Raw genomic sequence first — 20,096 nt, forward strand, 5'->3', positions numbered from 1 at the left:
AAGGCAGGTCATAGGTCATATCTTTAGGAGCCCATTTTCTAACACCGAATGCAGAAATGGCTGCTGTAACTAAGGCCAAGCAAACATCAGATATGCTAAGGAGAATTATGAGTGTCTGAAGTCTCCAGGCCAATTCCACATTAGTTGTGAATTGACCCAGAAATGATCACCAGCACTATCTAATGCATATGGTGTAATTTCCACATTAAAAATAGTATACAAATAGTGTAAAATATTACATAACATCACAAAAATATTTAAAATTATAGAGCATTCTCGGCAATAGATTCCAAACTATGTAAACAAAACAAAATAGAAGCTTCCAACCTTGCAACGTGGTCCTGCACATTGATCTATGTAATAGTTTTCATTAGGTTATGATCATTTTACTTTCAGCCCATAAGGTTTTGTAATTAACAGACAACAACAGGATAAGATTGCTGAATTTGGAGGTAGGCAATTGGAAGTAGAAACACATTTAATAGAGCAAAGAAACTTGTACACCTTGGCCATAAATGGAACTCACACAATTTCAGCCTAGTTATATCAGTTTTTCAGTTATGTATACCTTGACGTCTGTGTTTGTTACAGTGAATTGCACAAGCCAATCCTCTAAAATTGATGCCGCAGTATTAAAGTTTTATGATTAGAGACACTACATTTCTGCTGAATTAGGATTTCTCTTTGCATTTTATGATCATTGCAGAAATTCAAACCTCATACCATTTCAGCTAAAGCTTATAATAAGCTTTTTAGATGTTCCTGATGCTTCTGGTGATACTGATACAGTATTTCCATAAATCAGCAGAATTAACTGGTATCTTCAGCAGTGTAGTTAAAACTGGGCAACAGAAGTCCTGAATATGCCGCACTGAATATTATGATAACATTCCGAAATATTTTTTTCTAATCTACTCAAAGCTGATGTACTGCTACATTTTATATTTATACTTTACATCCTGCAAACTATGGGGCAAGTATTGTAAAGCCCAAGCAGAATTTCCAAAATATAAAATCTTTGTGCAGGTAACCATTAGTATAAAATAGGAAATATATAAAACAACCACATTAAAAGTAACAAGTTGTCATGTTTCATTGGCATTCAGTATGATAGACCAACATTGACAAATATATACTTTAACTATTGTACAACCATAAGTGACAGTTAAATCAGCAATTGTCACAGCATAATGTTGGCGTGGGAGGTTCTGTATATTCAGCAGAATGTGGGTAAAGTAAATGGAAATGTTAATAAAGTACTGTGTGCAATTACTTTAAAATAAACTTTATTGTCATTTGTAGAATAATTTCATATTATAGCCTCAAAAGTCATCAGTTTATGCATATGCTGTTAAATAAAAATGAATGTGCTTGCTGTATTTAATACAGTTAAAAAATACATAGTGCTGACCATTAAAAAGTGAGAAATCTCTTCAGTATGGTAGAAAATAATATTAAATAAAATAGCATTTACATTTAGTTTGATAGGTAAGAAGCAAAACGGCTGATACTGCTGAGGGATTCACTAATGATATTAAAGACTACACTGCATTTCAGAATATGTGTTAGTAAGATCCTAATGTCACTTATGTCAGTCTCTAATGCAAACGAAATGAGTCTTTCCTGTAATAAGAAGCTTCATGGAATTAGTTTCCATTTGCAGAAAATTGCAAGAGGCAGACACTTTTATCTAAAAATTTCACTCGTGTCTAAGGAAAACTCATATATTATTTGGTTACATTCCATCAGAACTAAAAATAACATTGTGCAAATTCTATGCATGCTAATGATGTATAGAAATCCACCTGCTTTCAGATAAAATGAGTTTAATTTTCTGTTGCCAACTGCCTGGTTGGCCTTTCATAAATTACTTATGCACAGCTATTATTAAAAAAGAGGAAAAGCAAATTAGAAAAGTCTTCCTATCTCTCTGCTGGATTTAGGCAACCCGTTGCTCTGACTGCTGGAGTCAGCATTTTGAAAAAAAAACCCTGCTCGCTTAAAATTCTTTACATCGTGTATGGTTTTGCGTCATTGTTGTAATATTTTACATTCAAATTTCTTCTAACTGGATCTTAAATCTGAAAATTTAAAAAAAATGAGAAAGCTATCCAATTGTACTCACTTGTCACCAACATTGTAGTAGCTTAAGTTTGTATTTAATTGAACTGCAATCAGATAAATTCATTTTTAAATTTTATCATTTTTAGGTGGGTGGTATTAATTTAAATTCTCATGGTTTAGTACATTACCTTAGTGTACACTGGAGACTTCCTTCCGAAAATAGTTGAGGCTGAGAAAAAATGAATGAGTGTTTTCAATTAGTTCCCTGGGTTTCTAATTAAATATACTAAATCCTGGTACTTAATAAAACTTAGATATTTGCCCAAATGATTGAAGACATCCCCAGTCATATAATATTTAATCCAAAATTTAGCTTCACTTGATCAATTGACAGGGTATTCTCATAAAACACAGTTTTCTTAATTCCCATTTTAAATTTCAAAGTTAAGATTTTACATTGAGCATAAGCATGAACATGTCATATGGGCTTTATATTTTACGCATCAGACATGAGATGATTGTCAGTGAGTTATAAGACAATATTCAACTAAGTTGTACTGATGGTAAGATAAACTGCTAAAGTAACCATTCATGATAATGAATGCCCACACAATATCAAGAATTAATTAGAATTTTAAAGTCCTGTAGACATTTCTCTATAATTTGAAATAATTTTGTAATATTATGCAATGTCTAACAGCCAGCAAAGAGGTGTGTAAAAGCCTAATGATTAGCAACAATGTAGAAAATGAAAGTAAAATTGCTACTTATACCATCACTTTAAAAAAAGGGAGGAAATGGCTCATATACATTTGCTCCAGCCACTTGACTCATATTAAAAGTGGATTGAGACATCCCTGAACAACTAAATCAAAGAAGGTGTCTATTAGTCCTTAATGCCACTATTAAGTTTTACACAATATGTTGGCCCACTGTTTTTGTTAAATAAAATATCCTTAATATAGCTATAAAATATTTTAAAAAGTTGGAAAATTAGAATAGAAATGTGATCAGACATGTAACCAGATTCATAAATAGTGCAGCTGGAAAGGCAAGCTAGAGGCTGGGTATTCTTTGGCAAATGATTCTCTTCCTGACTCCCCCAAGTATTTCATCCACTAGGCATGAATTGGGATTATGATGGAATGTTCCCCATTTGCCTGAATGAGTGCACCTCTGACAACGCAGGCTTGGTATTATCCAGGACAACATTACCACCCTGTCCACCACCTTAAACATTGAGTTCCTTCCCTACCAACAACAGACTTTGTCTGCAATTTTCCAAGTACCAAATGCAATGCAGCAACTCCTCAAGGCATCTTTGATGGCATGAAGAAAAACTGATCTTTACTAGGACAAGGGTTGAAGCCCCATTGAAATCCTAGCACCTGAAAGTTTTACACTGGAGATATGTCACCTTTGTTGTTGGATAAATATCCTACAAATCCACCTTGAACAACACCATGGAAATACCTTTGCTGCACAAGCTGTAGTTGGTGAGCCATTCAAGAAAATGGCTCACCATCACATTCTAAAGGACAATAAGGGAAGAGCAGTATGTACTGGCCTTGTTAACGATGCCCACACCCCATGAATGAATTTTGAAAAAATAACCAGGCATCATTCAGATGAAAATGAGCTTTTCTCTACTAATTCCTGCTCAGAGCAAGAAATCGAATGATAATTTGATGTTCCACAAAGAACACAATATAGTTTATGACAATTTCACTGCCACAATTATTTGTAATTCCAAGAATGTGGTTTCCGTGTTGACCTCTGCAGATATTGTTACATAACATGGCAAAGAAGGATCAAATGCACCTGATCCTAAAATTTTTTAATCCTTTCCAGGTAACTGACTGACAGTATTGATATTGATTCTTAGTTCCATGGTAATTCTGAAACAAAATTAAGAATTTAGCATTTCTACAGTAAAATAAATTGAAAATAAATTACATGCATACCTAAATTTTAAAAACCATACAATGTACAGTCGTTTATATCCTGAATTGCAATGAATGCAACACAACATAATTTGCAATGATATAAACATATTTCAAGGCACTTCAGAGCAGTATTGTCAAACAGAAATTGACATTAAACTAAATAAGGATAAATTAGGGCAATGTTATCAAAGCTGTCAAATGGCATTTTGAAGGAAAAATGAGAAGTGGAGTGAATTAAGGAGGGAATTCCAGAATTTAAGCATTTAGCCTGGGTGAAGTATGTAAATTAGGAGATTATCTATATCCTGGGCCTAGCACATAGATACAGTCACAAGGAAGGCATGCCAACATCTTTACTTTCTTTGAAGATTAAGGAGGTTCAGCATGTCACTGAACACTCTAACAAACTTCTACAGATGTACTGTTGAAAGTATCCTCACTGGTTGCATCATGGTCTGGTATGCCAATTCGAATGCACAGGAACAAAAGAAACTGCAGAGAGTAGAGGACTCAGCCTGGCACATCCCTCTCCATCATTGATAATATCAACATGAGGTGCTACCCCAAGAAGGCAACATCCATCATTCATCTATCCTGGCCATGCCATCATCTCGCAGCTACCATCAGGCAGGAGGTGCAGAAGACTGAAGTCCCACACTACCAGGTTCAAGAACAGCAACTTCCCTTCAACCATTCGGTTCTTGAACCAACCTGCTCAACTCTAATCAGTACTTCTGTTTTGCAATACTATGACCACTTTGCACTACAATGGACTTTTTTTTCTGTTCTAATTGTGTTCTTTCTGGTATAATTTTGTATAATCATGTTGTTAATTTATGTTTTTGTTGTGAGTGTTGTGTATCTGATGCTATGTGCCTGTGATACTGCTGCAAGTAAGTTTTTCATTGCACCTGTGCATACAGGTACTTCGGCATATGACAATAAACTCGACTTTGAGATACCAGATTTGGAGGAGTGTAAGGCAGCAAACATCTTAGAGGATTATTGAGCTGGGGAAAGTAACAACAAGAATGGAGCGAAGTATTGAAGGAATTAGAAAACAAGGATGAGAACTTTAAAATCAATTAGTTGCTTAGCTGGAAGCAATTGTGTGTCTACAAACCCTGGATGAATGAGATCGTGCTAATTAGGACTCAGCACTGTAATATTTTGGATGAATTCAAAGGAGAGTGGCCAGGAGTACACTAGAATAAACAATTAAGAGGTAATAAAACACAAGGATGATACAGCAGAAAACAAGATGAAGCAGGGTGTGAACTTAATGCTACAAAGGTGATCCAACTCTCAGAGTATCTGCATCCGTAAACTAACAGTTTCTTTAATAAAATTTCAGTTTCAAACATTCAGAAGTGCAAATTAGGAACAGGAATAGGTCAAGTGTTCCCTCAAACCTGCTCTGCCATTTAATAAAATCATGTCTGTAACCTCAACAGCGCATTCTTGTGTGCCCGGGCAAACTTTCACCTTCCAGCTTGTCGAGAATGTATCAACCTCTGCCTTAAAAGTATTCAGACTCATTGCCTATTGAGGAAAAGAGTTCCAAAGACTGACAATCCTGAGAGAAAATACATTTGCCTTATCTCTATGTTAAATAGGCGACCCCTTATTTTAAAACCGTGACCCTTGACTTTTCTCCCACAAGAGGAACCATCCTCTCCATGTCCGCCCTGCCAACAACCCTCGGGCTCTTAAAGGTTTCGAGCGCCTGCACCGGAACATCCTAACGTAGTTCGGTGTCAGATTTGTTCATTGATGTTTTTCAGAAACACACAACTTGCTCTGTAAGGGCACTACATCAGCTTTTTTTTGTTCTTGTTAAAGCAAAGCGAAACACAACTCATGGGTCTGTCAATGACAATAACCGGGGGGTGGGGGTGCTGGTTTCACCATGAATTGCCATCCGCACACAGCCTGAAGCACCTTCAGCAGCAGCTCCATGCGGACTCAGAGCGCCCTCCGGCGGCTTTGCGCCCTGGCCCGGCCGGAACACGTCTGTTTACAACCGGAAGTCCTGCGTCTCCAAGGTGGTTGCTGAGGGCGCCGGCGGTAACCAAGGCAGCCCGCTTCTTCACACCAACACTTTGTGAAGAGTAAACATTTTCGCTGGTGCAAAGCACGGAAAATGACGAACGCTGTTCTATGCGAAATAAATTGGGACGATGGCTTCGCCATACCGGTGGCAAATGCGGAAAACAAGGCTTTGGAGGATGAAGTAAGTGGCGAGGGCTGTGGGTGACTCTGCGTGGATCTTGGAGACTCCGTTGTGGGAAGGGATGTGGGTGCGGAGTTACCCGCCTGTCCAGTTACTCCTTTGGCCCTGGTATCCGTCAGTGCTGCAAGTGGAGCAGGTCGAATCCTGCATTTTCCAAGTAGGATCTTATCATCATACCGGGAAAGCAGAGCGAACCCTGGTTGTTTCTTGCTCTTTAAAAACACCAGTCATTTGTATTGAAATTAATTTTAGTCGACATTCTGTGAATTCACTGGAGAAAGGAAGCTAATGGCTTTTATTCTGTGCAATCTGCACACGCATTTAAATTTTCATTTTATCCCTATACCCAATTCCTGAAATAAATGCGTCTTTTGATTATTATAGCCTTTATAAAGGTGCGCCTGAAAAATTTACCTCAACTGGTTTTATCGAGATGACAAAGCGTACATCTTATGTGGGTTTGATTAAAACTTATATGCAGTTAATTTGTTGGAATGATTCCATCCAATTCATTTATCAACAAATAGGTACATACATTCTGTGAATGTTCCACATGGAAGCATTCCTAATGGTTGCATCTTAAATTCTGAAGTCGTTTTCTATCTAATCAGTTGGGTGTAGTAAGTGTCCATAGAGTTGTATCAACAGAATACACCAAAACTCATGTGGATTCAATTCATAAAGTGAATGATAGCTCCAAGTGAGGAAATATGAATGAAACTGTGGCAATTTCCACTGATACCAAAGGGCATCTTTTCTAACAATCAATAAAAGCATGTTGAATGTATTTATATTTTTACAGTTATATTCAAAGACAAAATAAGCAATTAGTTATTAACTGTTCAGCAATACAATAAAATGTGACCTGTAATCGCAGTGTGACATAACTAAAGATTGAATCAATGGGTCAGATTTTCCAACATTACTGATGTTGGAATTATGGCTCACTATATAACTGCAAATGAGTTATTGAAATAATTTATTGGGTTATGTAAAGTGAAAAATAAACTTTTGAGGGCTGAAAGGTTCAGAAAAGTACAGGCAGCAAACCAGATGTCTCTTAATGCTAAAGTTAAATTTACTTTATTTCAATAGTACAACCATCAGCTTTAAATATGCTTTGATACAGAAGCAAGCTGCAGTGGATGCTAGAAATCTGAAATTAAAATAGTGAATGAGAGAAATATTAAGCAGGACAGGCAGTAACAGTGGAGAGATAAACAATTAATGTTTCAAGCTAATGACATTTAATCAGAACTGAGGAAAGTTGCAGATAAAAATTTTTGAGAACAGAAAAAAGGGGAGCTTACTAAAAGGAGTGACTGTACATAAGAAAAAGAAGCAGATATAGGTCATTTGGCTTCTTGTGCCTGTTCTGTCTTTCAGTTAGATCGTGGCTCATCTTTTATCAGAGCACCACTTTCTTGCTTAATCCCATATCCCTTGATTCCCTTATTATCTGAAAATCTATTCATAACTATTCTGAACTTATTCAAGAGACTGAGCCTCCACAGCACACTTGAATAGAGGATTTTAAAGATTCACTGTCTGCAAAATGAAGAAATTTCTTATCTCAGACCGAAATGCCTGGCCTCCTATGCTCCTCCCCCTCCCCCGACCTTCTTATTCTGGCTTCTGCCTTCCTTCTTTCCAGTCCTGATGAAGGTTCTCGACCCAAAATATCGACTGTTTATTTCCCTCCATAGATGCTACCTGACTGACCTGCTGAGTTCCTCCAGCATTTTGTGTGTGTTGCTTAAGAGTTGGAGTAAGACTGGAGCATCGGAGGCTGAGGGGTGACCTGATGGAAGTATATAAAATTATGAGAGATGTAGATAGGGTATATAAGAGTCTTTTTCCCAGGGTCGAAATGTCAAATAGTAGTGGGCATAGCTTTAGAGAGGGGAAAAGTTTAAAGGAAATTTACGAGGCAAGTTTCTTTTTATAAGATATCTTTATTAGTCACATGTACATCGAAACACACAGTGAAATGCATCTTTGCGTAGATTGTTCTTGAGGCAGCCCACAAGTGTTGCCACACTTCCAGCACCAAGTAGATGTCTGGAATGCACTGTCGGGGGAAGTGGTGTAAGCAGATACAACAGCAACGTTTAAGAGGCAATTAGACAGGCACATGAATAGGCAGGGTATGAGGGACATAGACCACATGCAGGCAGATAGAATTAGTTAAAATTTGTCATCATGGTGAACACAGACATTGTGGGCCAAAGGGCCTATTCGTATGCTGTACTGTTCTATGAGACAGAGAATTAAAGGGACTGGCAGCTCAAGTCACAATTACAGACTGAATGGAGGTTTATTGCCATGTGACAACTCCCTCAGTAAAGAAGAAACAATGTCTAAGGCTGCAATAAAAATACACTAAATTGAACAAGCTGGAAGTAAATTTCAGAGGAAGGTGTTGTGGACATGTGTGTGGGCATTGGTACAGATGGAGGAGTGAATCAGAGCATCTCAGAAGGGAAAGGGAGGAGATGATAAGATACTTCTGATGGTAGCATCACATCGAATGCTTTAAATTTGCTAAACTAGTTTGAATATTGAGTCGTCATAAATATTTGTACAGCTGTATTTGTCAAATGGAAGCCAAGAATCCTTGTATAGCTAGTAAGAAATAAATTGATGTTTTCTGATTTTCTTTCTCTCATAGGTGCAAAAGAAGCAGAAGGAAAAAGCCAACCTTGAAAACCAGCTGACAAATTTTGAGGATCGCATCCAGGCAATGACAATGCATCTGCAGAATGTTCGTAGGGAGTTAACCAATACACAGGTGTGCACTAATCAATAAATGTGAGATTATTCTGATCAGTCAAGTATTATTATTAGGTACTGACTCAAATGCCTTAATGTATGATGTCGTTATGGTCATTTGCAAGGTTTCCATAACATTATAAAGGTCTTGGATTTTAAAAATAGTTGCAGCAGATATCTGTTTCAACTAGGGACTCCTGTTTATATGGAAAACCCTGCAAGAAAGCTTGAAGCACTTAGCAAGTCAAGCAGCATCAGTGAGGAGAAAGACAGAATCAAAGCTTTAGGTTGAGAACCTTTCATCAGAATTGGAAAAGTGAGGAAGTAATTGTGTCGTGTTGCAGTGAGGAGGATGGGTGGATAGAAGAAAGCAAATGTTTGTAAAAGAATGCAGATCAAAATTGACAAGATAACAATTACTTTAAAAACTGGCAGTTGGAGACAGGAAAGGGAAAAAAAGAAAGAAATCAAAGCAGATTCTGATACTGAAAAATTAGGGTGGTAACCTAAAATCGTTAAGTTCAATATTGAGTCCTGAGGGCTTCAGTGTACCCAAATGTAAGATGTGTTGCAGTTCCTTGAGTTTATGTTGGGCATTGTTGGTGCAAGTAGGTGGCTGAAGTTAGGTCAGAATGAGAGTGAGTGTAATTTGATAGGAAGCTCAACGCCACTCTTGTGGACTGAATGACTATTTTCCATAAAAGGGTCACTTGATCTGCATTTGGTTTCTTCAATGTAGAGGAGACCATTATCATGAGCACTGAATGTGGTACATTAAATTGGAAGAAGTACAAGTGAGTTATTGCTTCACCTGGAAGAACTGTTTGGGTCTTGGATGGTGGAAACAAAAGAGATAAAAAAGCAGGTGATAAAACTGCTGTGGTTGCATTGGAAAGTGCCATGAGAAAGGAGTGGTAGGTGAAGATGAATGGACCAGGGAGTAGTGGAGGGAAGGGCCTGTTGAAATTCTGCAAGGGGAAGGTAAAGTGTGTTGATATAATCCCAATAGAGGTGACAGAAATTAAGCAGGATTGAACCTGGTGGTGTGGAAGGTGAGGACAAGGAGAACCGTATTCATATTCTAGATGGGAAGAGATGGATAAGAAAAGAAACTGGAATAAGAGGAGCCAGAACTGACACACTGTCAAGGAAGACATACGAAAGGTATGCGTATGGAAAGTCTCATCATCACAGCAGATGCAATGGAGATGGGAAAACTGGGAAAATGGAATAGAGTCCTTGCAGACTCATGGTAGGATAGCTGTAGGATTTGGTGGATTTATAATAGATATTGGTCGCAAATCTGTCCCTTGAGATGGAGATAGAGATCTGAGGAGAAGGAAGAATCAGAAACAGACCATGTAAATGTGAGGCCAGGCTGCAAAGGTAATAAAATATTTAAATTCTGTACAAGTGCAGGGTACAGCACCAATATGGTCATAAATGTGCTGGAAGACGAGTTGAGGCAGAGAGACTCAATAGGACTGAAACAAGGACTGTTAAACATATCCAAAGAAGAGGTAGCCACAGCTTGGACCCTTGATCCTTTGGCTGTACCTTTGAATTGGAGAAACTGAGTGGCGTTTCAAGGCCATGTTACAATGAAGGAATTTCAAGAGAGTAAGAGGCTGGAAGGAGGGGTTCAGTTGGATCAGGAATTCTGGAGAAATGGTCCACAGTCTGAGTCCACAGCAGGACTCCTGGCCTAAGAGGAAGGCATGGAAGTAAACACAGCAGAAGGAGAGTTCAACATCATGTCCGGCTTAGATAAGGTGCAAAATGGGGGATGAAGTTGAGGCCTTTAAAGATAATCCTTATTGTAATCCTAAGTATTGCAATTGACTTCCCACTTTCGTGAAAAAAGAGCAAAGGTACCATGCATGGATAACTGCGTATATGAAAGTCAATCAGGAAGCAGAAAATGATAATAGTTAATGTCCGGTGTGTAATCTATCCCTTTCCTTTCACTCAAATGGATTCTTTAAATACTGACGTGCTTATCTTTTTCAGTATGCATTTATGTGCAATTTTGATAAATTTCCCTGGTTTTTTAAACAAAATTAAAGGATTTGTTCAAAATTTTCATTAATAGTTTACATTTTCAATTATGCATAGCTGATGAAAATTGTTAATGTCTCGTAATACTACATGACGTGGTTCCCAAGGTCTGTTTGTGTATGAAGTATGTAAATTAACCAATACAACAATGGTGTGTTATTCCTTTGGCCATTTCATCATTAGTTTTACTTAACGTGAAGCAGAAAAATATCTTCAAACAATACAAAACTACTGATGGATGATCCTTCCTTTTAGTCTTTACAAAGAGCACGAGAAAAGGAACTTGAAACTGAACAGCATTTCAAGACAATTACAGAGCATGAAATGGAGCGTCTCAAACAAGAGATTCAGCGGCTTGAAAATGACTTGGTCTCATTGAGAGAGAGAAAAAACGTTATGGAGGTATTGTTGTAACATACTGAGTATTTGGTAATATTTTGTGGCTACTTTGAAGAGCAGATGAAATTCCTGTCATTTGTGTGTACGACTAAGTAGAATTGATGCCATGTTCAATGTAATAAGTGCTATTTAGAGGTGCAAATGGCATTCGTTTTTACAGTCAATGGAATTTAAAATGGACAAGGGTGTAAAATGGATGTTTTCCTGATCCTGTCAGTTTCCCGCCCAGTGGGTTAGAGAAGAATCCCTTCAATTTTCCTGATGTCTAGGGTCTTCAGATAATAAATCCAAGTGTGTTTATTCTTTCTTAAACTTAGACATAAATGTTAACTGCAATCAAGTGATTACTACACTATTACATATTGATTTTAATTTTATTTTTAGAATAATATTTACAGGTACACACAAAAAATTGAGGACTTGAAGTGTCAGTTGAACTGGGATAAGCAAGCTTTGGAGGCCTGGCTTGAAGAGTCAACCAAAACAGATGAAGATACAATTACCATCCAGAAGTACACTAAAGAAGATGAAGGGAAGATCAGGGTATTTTTTTTTTGCTGTTGTTGATTTCTTTGTCAAACATATAATTGTGTCCCATAAGTAATTTTAATAAACAAGGAGAAAACACAAGTATGAATTAAAATAAGCATGTAAGTGTTCTTTTGACGGATATGTCTGTAAGTTCACTTTGTCATGGCCCACCAGAGTAATGATTTATGTGTTATGCTAAGCTACCTAGTCCCTGCAACAGGCAACAGCGGTGATGGGAATGTTATAACTAGCAATCGTGCTGAGAGACTAGAAAGTAGAAGAAATCACTTTATTTCACTTTCTGCACATTTTTGTGTGTCCAGTTTTCTTGCAATTCTCTATTCCAATGTCTTCATTCATATTACTGACCCTGCCACCACAAAACACTGGTCAAAGCCAAAGCCCCAAATTACATCTTTACCAGCAGCAATGGTGTTCTCCCCATCTTTATCCTCAATCTTTCTGTAGCTATGGTACGGTCAGCTATATCAAACTCAAATGCTTCACCTTTATTCAATTCCATGGGACCCACGTATTGTGTCTTTTACCCATCATGATAAAAACATATCACCAGAAATAGTTTCCTTTTCCACTTTCTACACTATTACCTGTGGAATTCTATCATGGATCTAACCTTGAATGTGTGCTGTTCCTTATGTAAATGCAGCCTTCTGGCACTTAGTTCAACCTATTCACCACTTCAGTCAATTACTCAGCACCTTGAATTTATCGGACTGCCTGACTGACATTCATTCTTCAATAAGCTGTAATATTTTTCTGGTTGAAATTTTCTATTGCCTGTGTTATCTGCTACAAATACCATCCTCTTCAACTGATTCTGTCTTCTCCTTGACTAATATCACAGGTTGACCAATGCTCTTTGCTATCTTGAAATGCAATTCAGTTCTGAAACAAGCTTCTAATCTCATATTCTAACCCCATAGTTTAGGAAGGCAACTTGGTCAGCATGGATGAGTTGGGCCAAAGAACCTGTTTCTGTGCTATATAACTCTGTGACTCAAATTCCACTGACATTCACCTCCAAGGTGGCAATTACCTCTGAACCTACCTGCCCTGATTGACCCCCAAACCCTCATCCTTGCGTTTATCAGCTCATTATTTGACAATTCCAACATCATCTGGCTAGCTTCTCATCCTTAATGATTCTTAGCCTTGGTTCACCCTAAACTCTGCAGCACATACCATATTCCACACCATGTTTCAGATTGCCCACTTACTTGCTAAGCCAATTGTCCCCAAATACCCTAAGATTAAAATTCCTATACTTCTGCATAAATTATCTCATGACCTCACCCTCTCCATGTCTTTATAATCTCTTCCATCTCCTCAGTGCCACCCAGTACCTTCAGACCCTTCAACTGTAGCTATTGAGTACTTACCATTGCCCCACCATGAGCAACCATGCTTTTACTGTTCTGGAATTCTGTCTCAGAATTCCATTGTATCTTCATTCTCCTTTCCTTCTTGAATCCTATCTCTGCATCTAATCTTTCAGTAACATATTTAAATATCACCTTGATTAATTTGGCATTAATTTTTATCTGACTACACTCATGTGAAGTACTTTGGGATATTGTTCTACATTAGAGGAGCTGTATGAATTGTTCTTGTTTTTGTAGTTGTTCTAGAACTTTAATGTAAGTTTGTAAGTTATTGATTTCAGGAGCTGGGGGGAGAACATTTGGAAAAAGATTGTGTGTAAAATAATATTACCTGATAATACTTCTGTTTACTACAGGAAATAACAGTACAAATGGAGAGGATGACCAATGATGCAAATAAAAAGCGGAAGCTACTTGACAATGAAATGACTGAAACAATTGCTGCTCAGGTAAAATGCGCTACTTAGAACAGTGTTATTATTGTTGGAGCAAAATTTACAGATGTTGAACTCCAAAACAAGAACAGAGCATAATGGAAGTACTCAGCAGTCAAGGAACATCCATGGAGAGAAATGCAGTTGATCTTTTCAGGCTGAGGACCCTTCATCAGAATGTTTAAGTGAGGAAATAAGCATGTATTAAATTGCAGAGAGGTGGATGAGTGGAGAGAACAGAGGGTGACAAGGTGCAGATCAAAATTCAGGTTAACAGTTACTTTAAAAACCATTACTTCAAAACAGAAGAGAAAAAAAACCAAAAAAAATTGAAACTGAAAGGTACTGCTATCTTTGGAGAGAGAGAGAGGGGGGAAAAAGGATGCATACCTGCAATTGTTAAATTCAGTATTCAGGCCTGAGGGTTCTAATATGCCCAGATGGAAGTTGAAGTGCTGTTTATCAGGCTTACTTTGGGCACTCTTGAGCAACATAGGAGGCCAAAGGCAGAGGTGGTGAGGAATGGATAATTAAAGTGAGAGCCAAGTTGGAGTTCAAGTTTGCCTTTGTGAACTGAATGGAAGTGATCACCCAATCTGCATTTGGCTTCCCAATGCAAGACAAAATAATGAGCACCAAATGCAATACACTAAATTGGAAGAAGTGCGGGTGAATTGCTGTTTCAATTGGAAGAACTTCCATTGTTTGAAGTTACTGTTATCTTGATAGTTTTTGTGTGCACCCAATCACAGACATTCCCTCTGTTCTCTTTGCCCCTCTTCATTTCTGCAAATTAAAACCCCTGTACTTTTGTATTTTCCCAGTTTAATAAAGGCTTCTTGAACTGAAATCTCTCTCCGTTGCTGCTGCTTGACCTGCTGCGTGCTTCCAGCATTTCCTGTTTTTGCTTCAGTAGAATTTCAGTATTGTTGTTGAGTGTATATTAAATACAATTTTGCATTACATTTGAAATTCCATAAAAGTCATTAGACTTGAATGTAAAATATAAATGTTTAACAGCAAAGGTAAATATGTTTTTTATGAAAGTAAATTTGGAAACCTGTTTCTGTTTAGATGGAACTAGACAAAATAGCACATGACTTTCGCAGATCCCACAGTGAGAGGCAAGAACTAATCAGACGATGGCAGAACACAATTGAACAGATGCACAGAAGAGATCAAGATATGGACAAGTGTGCATTGGTAGGTAGCTTTTCTTTCCACATTAGTAATTTAATTTTCAGCACAATCTTGTATTGCCTCTCGTATTAAAGGCATTATGTATAAATGGCTGTGGCCTTTGGGCAATTGTGTTATATTTTGCATGCTCTTGTATGGTGAGGAGACAGTCTGGATGGTTGGTAGAGATCAGACGTGACACTTCCTGCAGTCATCATTAGTGGTCTCAGTGCTACTACTAGTACTTTCAGGAGCATTTACATTTTTAGATTTGCTGCCTTAACCCATGTAACTGACCATCTGGACATTAAGTCTAAATTCTTTTCTGTTGTACTCTGTACTGTGGTGTTCCCAATTAAATGTAGCACATGATAAGAATGACTTTGCCTAATAATTATATTTCTTCATTAATTGTGATTAGTTCAGACAACTCAAAGATTCACTATGCGGTTCAAATAATTACCTAACTCTTGTTTCACAGCTTCCAAAACCCACTATCTATATTACCTGACTACATTATGTGCCTGTGATGGTGCTGCAGATAAGTTTTTCATTGCACCTTTGCATACATGTACTTGTGCATATGACAATAAACTCGACTTTGACTTTAACTTTGACTGGCTGGAGTTCGATCTTGGCAAGTTCTTCTGAGTCCCTGACTTGGGTCTTTTTCTTGTGGTTGGTTTCTGGAGTCACTGCAATTGGTTATCTCATGAACACTTTTTATATATTTCTTTACATACCTTACAGTCATTGCTTAGTTCTTTATTGCCAATTACATGGCTATAAGTCCAGTCCTTATTCATACGAATATGTGTTTCTTTAACCCCTTCAAATTCCTGCTGGTGCCGTTCCACAATTATCTCAACCATCTGTTCCTTAATTATTCAGAGTGTCTGTTTATGCTTTTGCAATTCATCAGACTGACCCTTTCACAAAATGTCACTTCCCAAACATCCCTGTTTGCTCTCCAGATAGTTCATAGTGGGATGTAAAGCTATATTAGCTATGTCCTTGTGTTGATACTGACAAGGTGTCGATGATGTGACCTTCACTGTGCTTCTTTGTTCTTGGTTCCCAGCATCTCTCTTTCAGAGCCTGTTGTGATAACAAAATGCTGGAGAAACTTGGCAAGTCAGGCAGTATCGGTGGAGGGAAACAGTTTCCCTCCACAGATGCTACCTGACCTGCTGAGTTCCTCCAGCATCTTGTTTGTTGCTCTAGATTTCAGCAGCTGAAGTTTCTTGAGCCTGATGGGATACTTGACATCTCTGTCTGGCTGCTACAAGGGTAAAACAGATTGCTTCTATCTCAAGTTGTCTTGGTTAAAATTACAGAATATTTGTTATATTCATTCTCTGTGTCATTTGCAGATTGTTTAAAGAGCCCACATTATTTCTGATAGGAATTTCTAGATATGCCAGGGAATGTATGTTATGAAAGCTTGGAAGAAATTTACCACTATTGTCAACTGATCTCCCAGCATAATTAAACCTTATTTGTGCACATAGAACCCTCAGGACATTTCACTATTCTTGCTTAGTAAAGGTAACTATCTATATGGGGACTATTGGCTTGGTCACTTGGCATTTCATAAGAGTCAATTTCAGACATGCCACTTCATAGTGTATTGATACATCAGGCAAATTTCTCGTATTTGTCCATTTAAAGGCCTCCATTCAGTATTAATGTAGTTTCAATCAGTTGTTTTTACATCATTGATGTGAGATCATCCAGTGAAATTCTTGGGTGCAACTGTTAGTAGCTGTAAAAGATAATTGCACAGTTCCTGCTTTAAAAATATTGGTTATGTCCTTTTGGCATTATCATCTAATATGCAGAGCAGAGAAATCACATCAATATATTAACACTGAGCAGTAAATATCCAGGAATGCTATTGAGTGTAATATACATTTTAGCCACATGATGGTGTGAAGTTCTCAATTTATTTTTCTTCTCCATAGCAATGTTTAATCTAGTAACAGCACCAAATGTCAACCCTTTTTGAAGAAAATAACTTAACTTTTTGAATGTGATTCATACGTATTAAAAGGCACATCCACTGTGAAGGCGATGATGCCTAGAATAAAAAATACATCTGTTGCTAGAAAATGATTGCTGGCGAGTAGCACTAAATGCACTTTATAGCAATGGCTGAGAATTCTACAATTTTTTTTCATTTCAATTACCAGTAGATGGCATTTTTAATGCTACCAACCAAGGATGAGTTTCAAAGCAACTGTACTTCTTGATGAGGGAAACTGACTCAATCACTCAGCACTTACCTCTAATCTTTGTCATTTTCAGCAATGCCAAGAGATTACTTTTGTGGAAGTACACTATAGTATATGAAGCTAAAGTAATTGTAAATCAGGCATGTTGTTTCTTGCATTTTTTTCCATTTATACATTGCTTTATCTCACAAAATGAATACAGCAACGTTCAAATTAAAATGTTAGTAAAAACAAATGGATAAAAATTGGATCACATACCACCTTTTAGGAGCCAAATGTAGAAAAATTGATTTTTACTCAGTGTAGGACAGCCTTATGATCATCTCCAGGTAAAATCTTAACAACTGCACAATTGGACTGAGCATCTTGAATTGGATTCCGCCGAAGCGGTCCTGACATTTTCCCGAAATCAGGAGCATGTCTAATGATATTGTTTGTTCAATGACTGCTTACACTTACACCATTTATAAATTGGAGCTCAAAACTATCATTGTATAGTCTTAGTAGAACTAGCAGTGTGTTGTACTAGTTTATTGCCTTTCTTATATTTCTACAGTTATCTGGAGCCCTTAAATGAGCACTAATTTGAACATACTTGTGCTTTGAGAATCCTCTTGTAGCAATGCAACATCACATAATACATCAAAAGAAAGTTAAGGCATTTGTCTGTAGTTTCACACACTTCTCTCCATCCACACAAATATCCGTGTTGACCTAAAAAAGTTTTTACTCAAGATGCTGGTCTCAGACTGCTGTCCAGAGCTAATTGAAAGAGAAGTGTTTGTGGGACACAGATGAAAGTGCTGTCAGAATGGAGGTAAATTGATGTCCACATGAGCAGGAAAATAAATGCCCTGAACCTCTCAGTGGACTGGATAGGCAAGGGTTGAATGATCTGTTGGTACTCAGACTGCTGAACCATTGTTTCGAATCTTCAAGACCAGAGCTGATGCAGTCGACAGACTCCAAATCAGAGGTGCATGTTCTGTCATTGTTCTTCTCAGAGTCAGCTCTGTGTGCAATCTGAGTAGGATTCTGATCACAAGAGAGCCACTTGCTCACATGTGTTATCCCTCTGCTAATGGAGGAGAGTTATTTGCTGACATTCAACTTCCTGGAGTTGCTCAAGGGTTGGTGTGTCTACTTAGGGCAATAATCTGCTCAATGAAAACAGTGATATGCACACAATTGGCATTTCTCTGCTTAATGGAGATACCAAACTGCTCCTTGGTGACATCTCATTATTCCTTTAGAGCTTCACATTACTCCTTGTTATTTCCTGCATTTAGCCAGGCAGGTCCAACAAAACACAAAGTTCATCCTGCATCTGCATCAGCTTTTTTATGAAAGCATCTAAATCATGATCCTAAAACTATTTGCTTTGAAAGTTGTAAAACCCAGTGTATTAATCTTAGCAGATGTGCACCAGGCTAATCTTTGTCCAGTATATTTTTGAAATAATGAGTAACATATTGCATTGTTTATCTGGAATCTCTTTAAGCCTTTTCCCGTGAGCAAAAAGGATTTTTTGATTTTACTTTTGCAACAGTATAAATTTAAATTGCGAATCTTCACCATAAACTTCCTGTTGAAGAAAATTTCTTCATTCTCAGATAGAACTTCATTGCAGCCAGGAGACTGGAGTTAGATGGAAGTGTGTGGAGAACAAATTCTTTATCCCATAACTGTAATAGCTTTGACATTGTTCAAGGAGTTTTGCTTTTTATTCAATGTTGATCTGCATTTAGCTCATATTATTACATAACACTAAAGATATCTCCTTAACAGATGCTGGCAGAAGTAAAACAGGAAATACGAGAAAAAGAAGCAGCCATAAATGAGAAAATACAGTTTCTTAAGAATGAGACTGAAAACAATGAAGAATTTGAAAAAAAAATTTCCATAAGTGAACGTCAAGCAGCTAAGCTTCGGTTAGAGTATCAAACGCATGAAACAAACCGTATTCAACTACAAAATGAGGTATCTAACAAAACTATTTGTATTTAACTGTTGTAATTAGAAAATCTCAAACCAGTTAGTAAGTTGGTTGGATTCCACTACCGAAAAGCTGGCAGTTCCAAAAAGGAATTGCTTTGCAGATCCTGCATTAGATGGTGATGGATACAAGATCTTATTGATTTCAGAGGGGTTGTTGGGCTGCAGATTGGAGGCAATGTGAAAGTAAGTTACCTGTTAAAAATTATCTTTATTTTAATGAACAAAATTTTTTTTAAACTTCAAAGCAGTGTGTGAACATCTTCATTCAGGCTGAAAGGAGTTGTCTGAATAAGTGGTGCTTCAAATAATGAATGCAGGAGAGTAAGAAATGCACACATGTTCAAGATAGAAAGTAATGTTTAGGGAAGCTTAAATGGAAGTATCTTTTACATAATAATTTTTGCAGTTATTAATTTTCATACATACAAAATGATCATATATTAACCCATTTATATATCTAATACCTTTACATTTTTTTTCACTATTTCCTAAAAGTAGTCACTGCCAAAAAATTTTACCTGGTTATTCAAAGCAGTAGTTACACATGTTGCAACACCAGTAGTTTCAGTCAGACAGATAAAGGACACAGGAGAACCAGCGACAGACTTCCAGATATGGCACAAATTAGACTGTTCCTGAAAGCTTAACTTAATATGTATCTGTAGGCGTGGATTGAAATCACTGCATAAAAAGTAAAATCTTGGGAAATGTTTTTTGAGGCAATAATTTCAATTCACTTCTACAAATAATACTTGGCCAACAAGATTCACAAAACTCATACACAGTAAATGCTGGAAGTACTCAGGAAGTCAAGCAGCATCTGTGGAAAGAAAAACAGTTAAGCT

At 37.3% G+C, this 20,096-nt stretch overlaps 1 protein-coding gene across 3 annotated transcripts in view; it reads left to right on the forward strand.

Moving 5' to 3' along the window:
• Positions 1-20,096, forward strand: part of LOC127571195 (coiled-coil domain-containing protein 39-like) — a 101,056-nt gene that overhangs the window by 32,933 nt on the left and 48,027 nt on the right. For 2 of the 3 annotated variants that reach the window (XM_052017338.1, XM_052017339.1), the window contains exons 1-7: positions 6,082-6,243; positions 8,915-9,034; positions 11,329-11,475; positions 11,857-12,015; positions 13,763-13,855; positions 14,915-15,043; positions 19,042-19,233. In XM_052017338.1, coding sequence (XP_051873298.1) covers positions 6,154-6,243; positions 8,915-9,034; positions 11,329-11,475; positions 11,857-12,015; positions 13,763-13,855; positions 14,915-15,043; positions 19,042-19,233 — 930 coding nt within the window. In that variant the 5' untranslated portion in view covers positions 6,082-6,153. Of the gene's footprint in view, positions 1-6,081; positions 6,244-8,914; positions 9,035-11,328; positions 11,476-11,856; positions 12,016-13,762; positions 13,856-14,914; positions 15,044-19,041; positions 19,234-20,096 lie in introns of those variants that run through there. The other variant, XM_052017340.1, reaches the window with a different exon arrangement.

Source organism: Pristis pectinata, chromosome 6 (assembly GCF_009764475.1).
Source record: "Pristis pectinata isolate sPriPec2 chromosome 6, sPriPec2.1.pri, whole genome shotgun sequence".
Lineage (NCBI taxonomy): Eukaryota > Metazoa > Chordata > Chondrichthyes > Rhinopristiformes > Pristidae > Pristis > Pristis pectinata.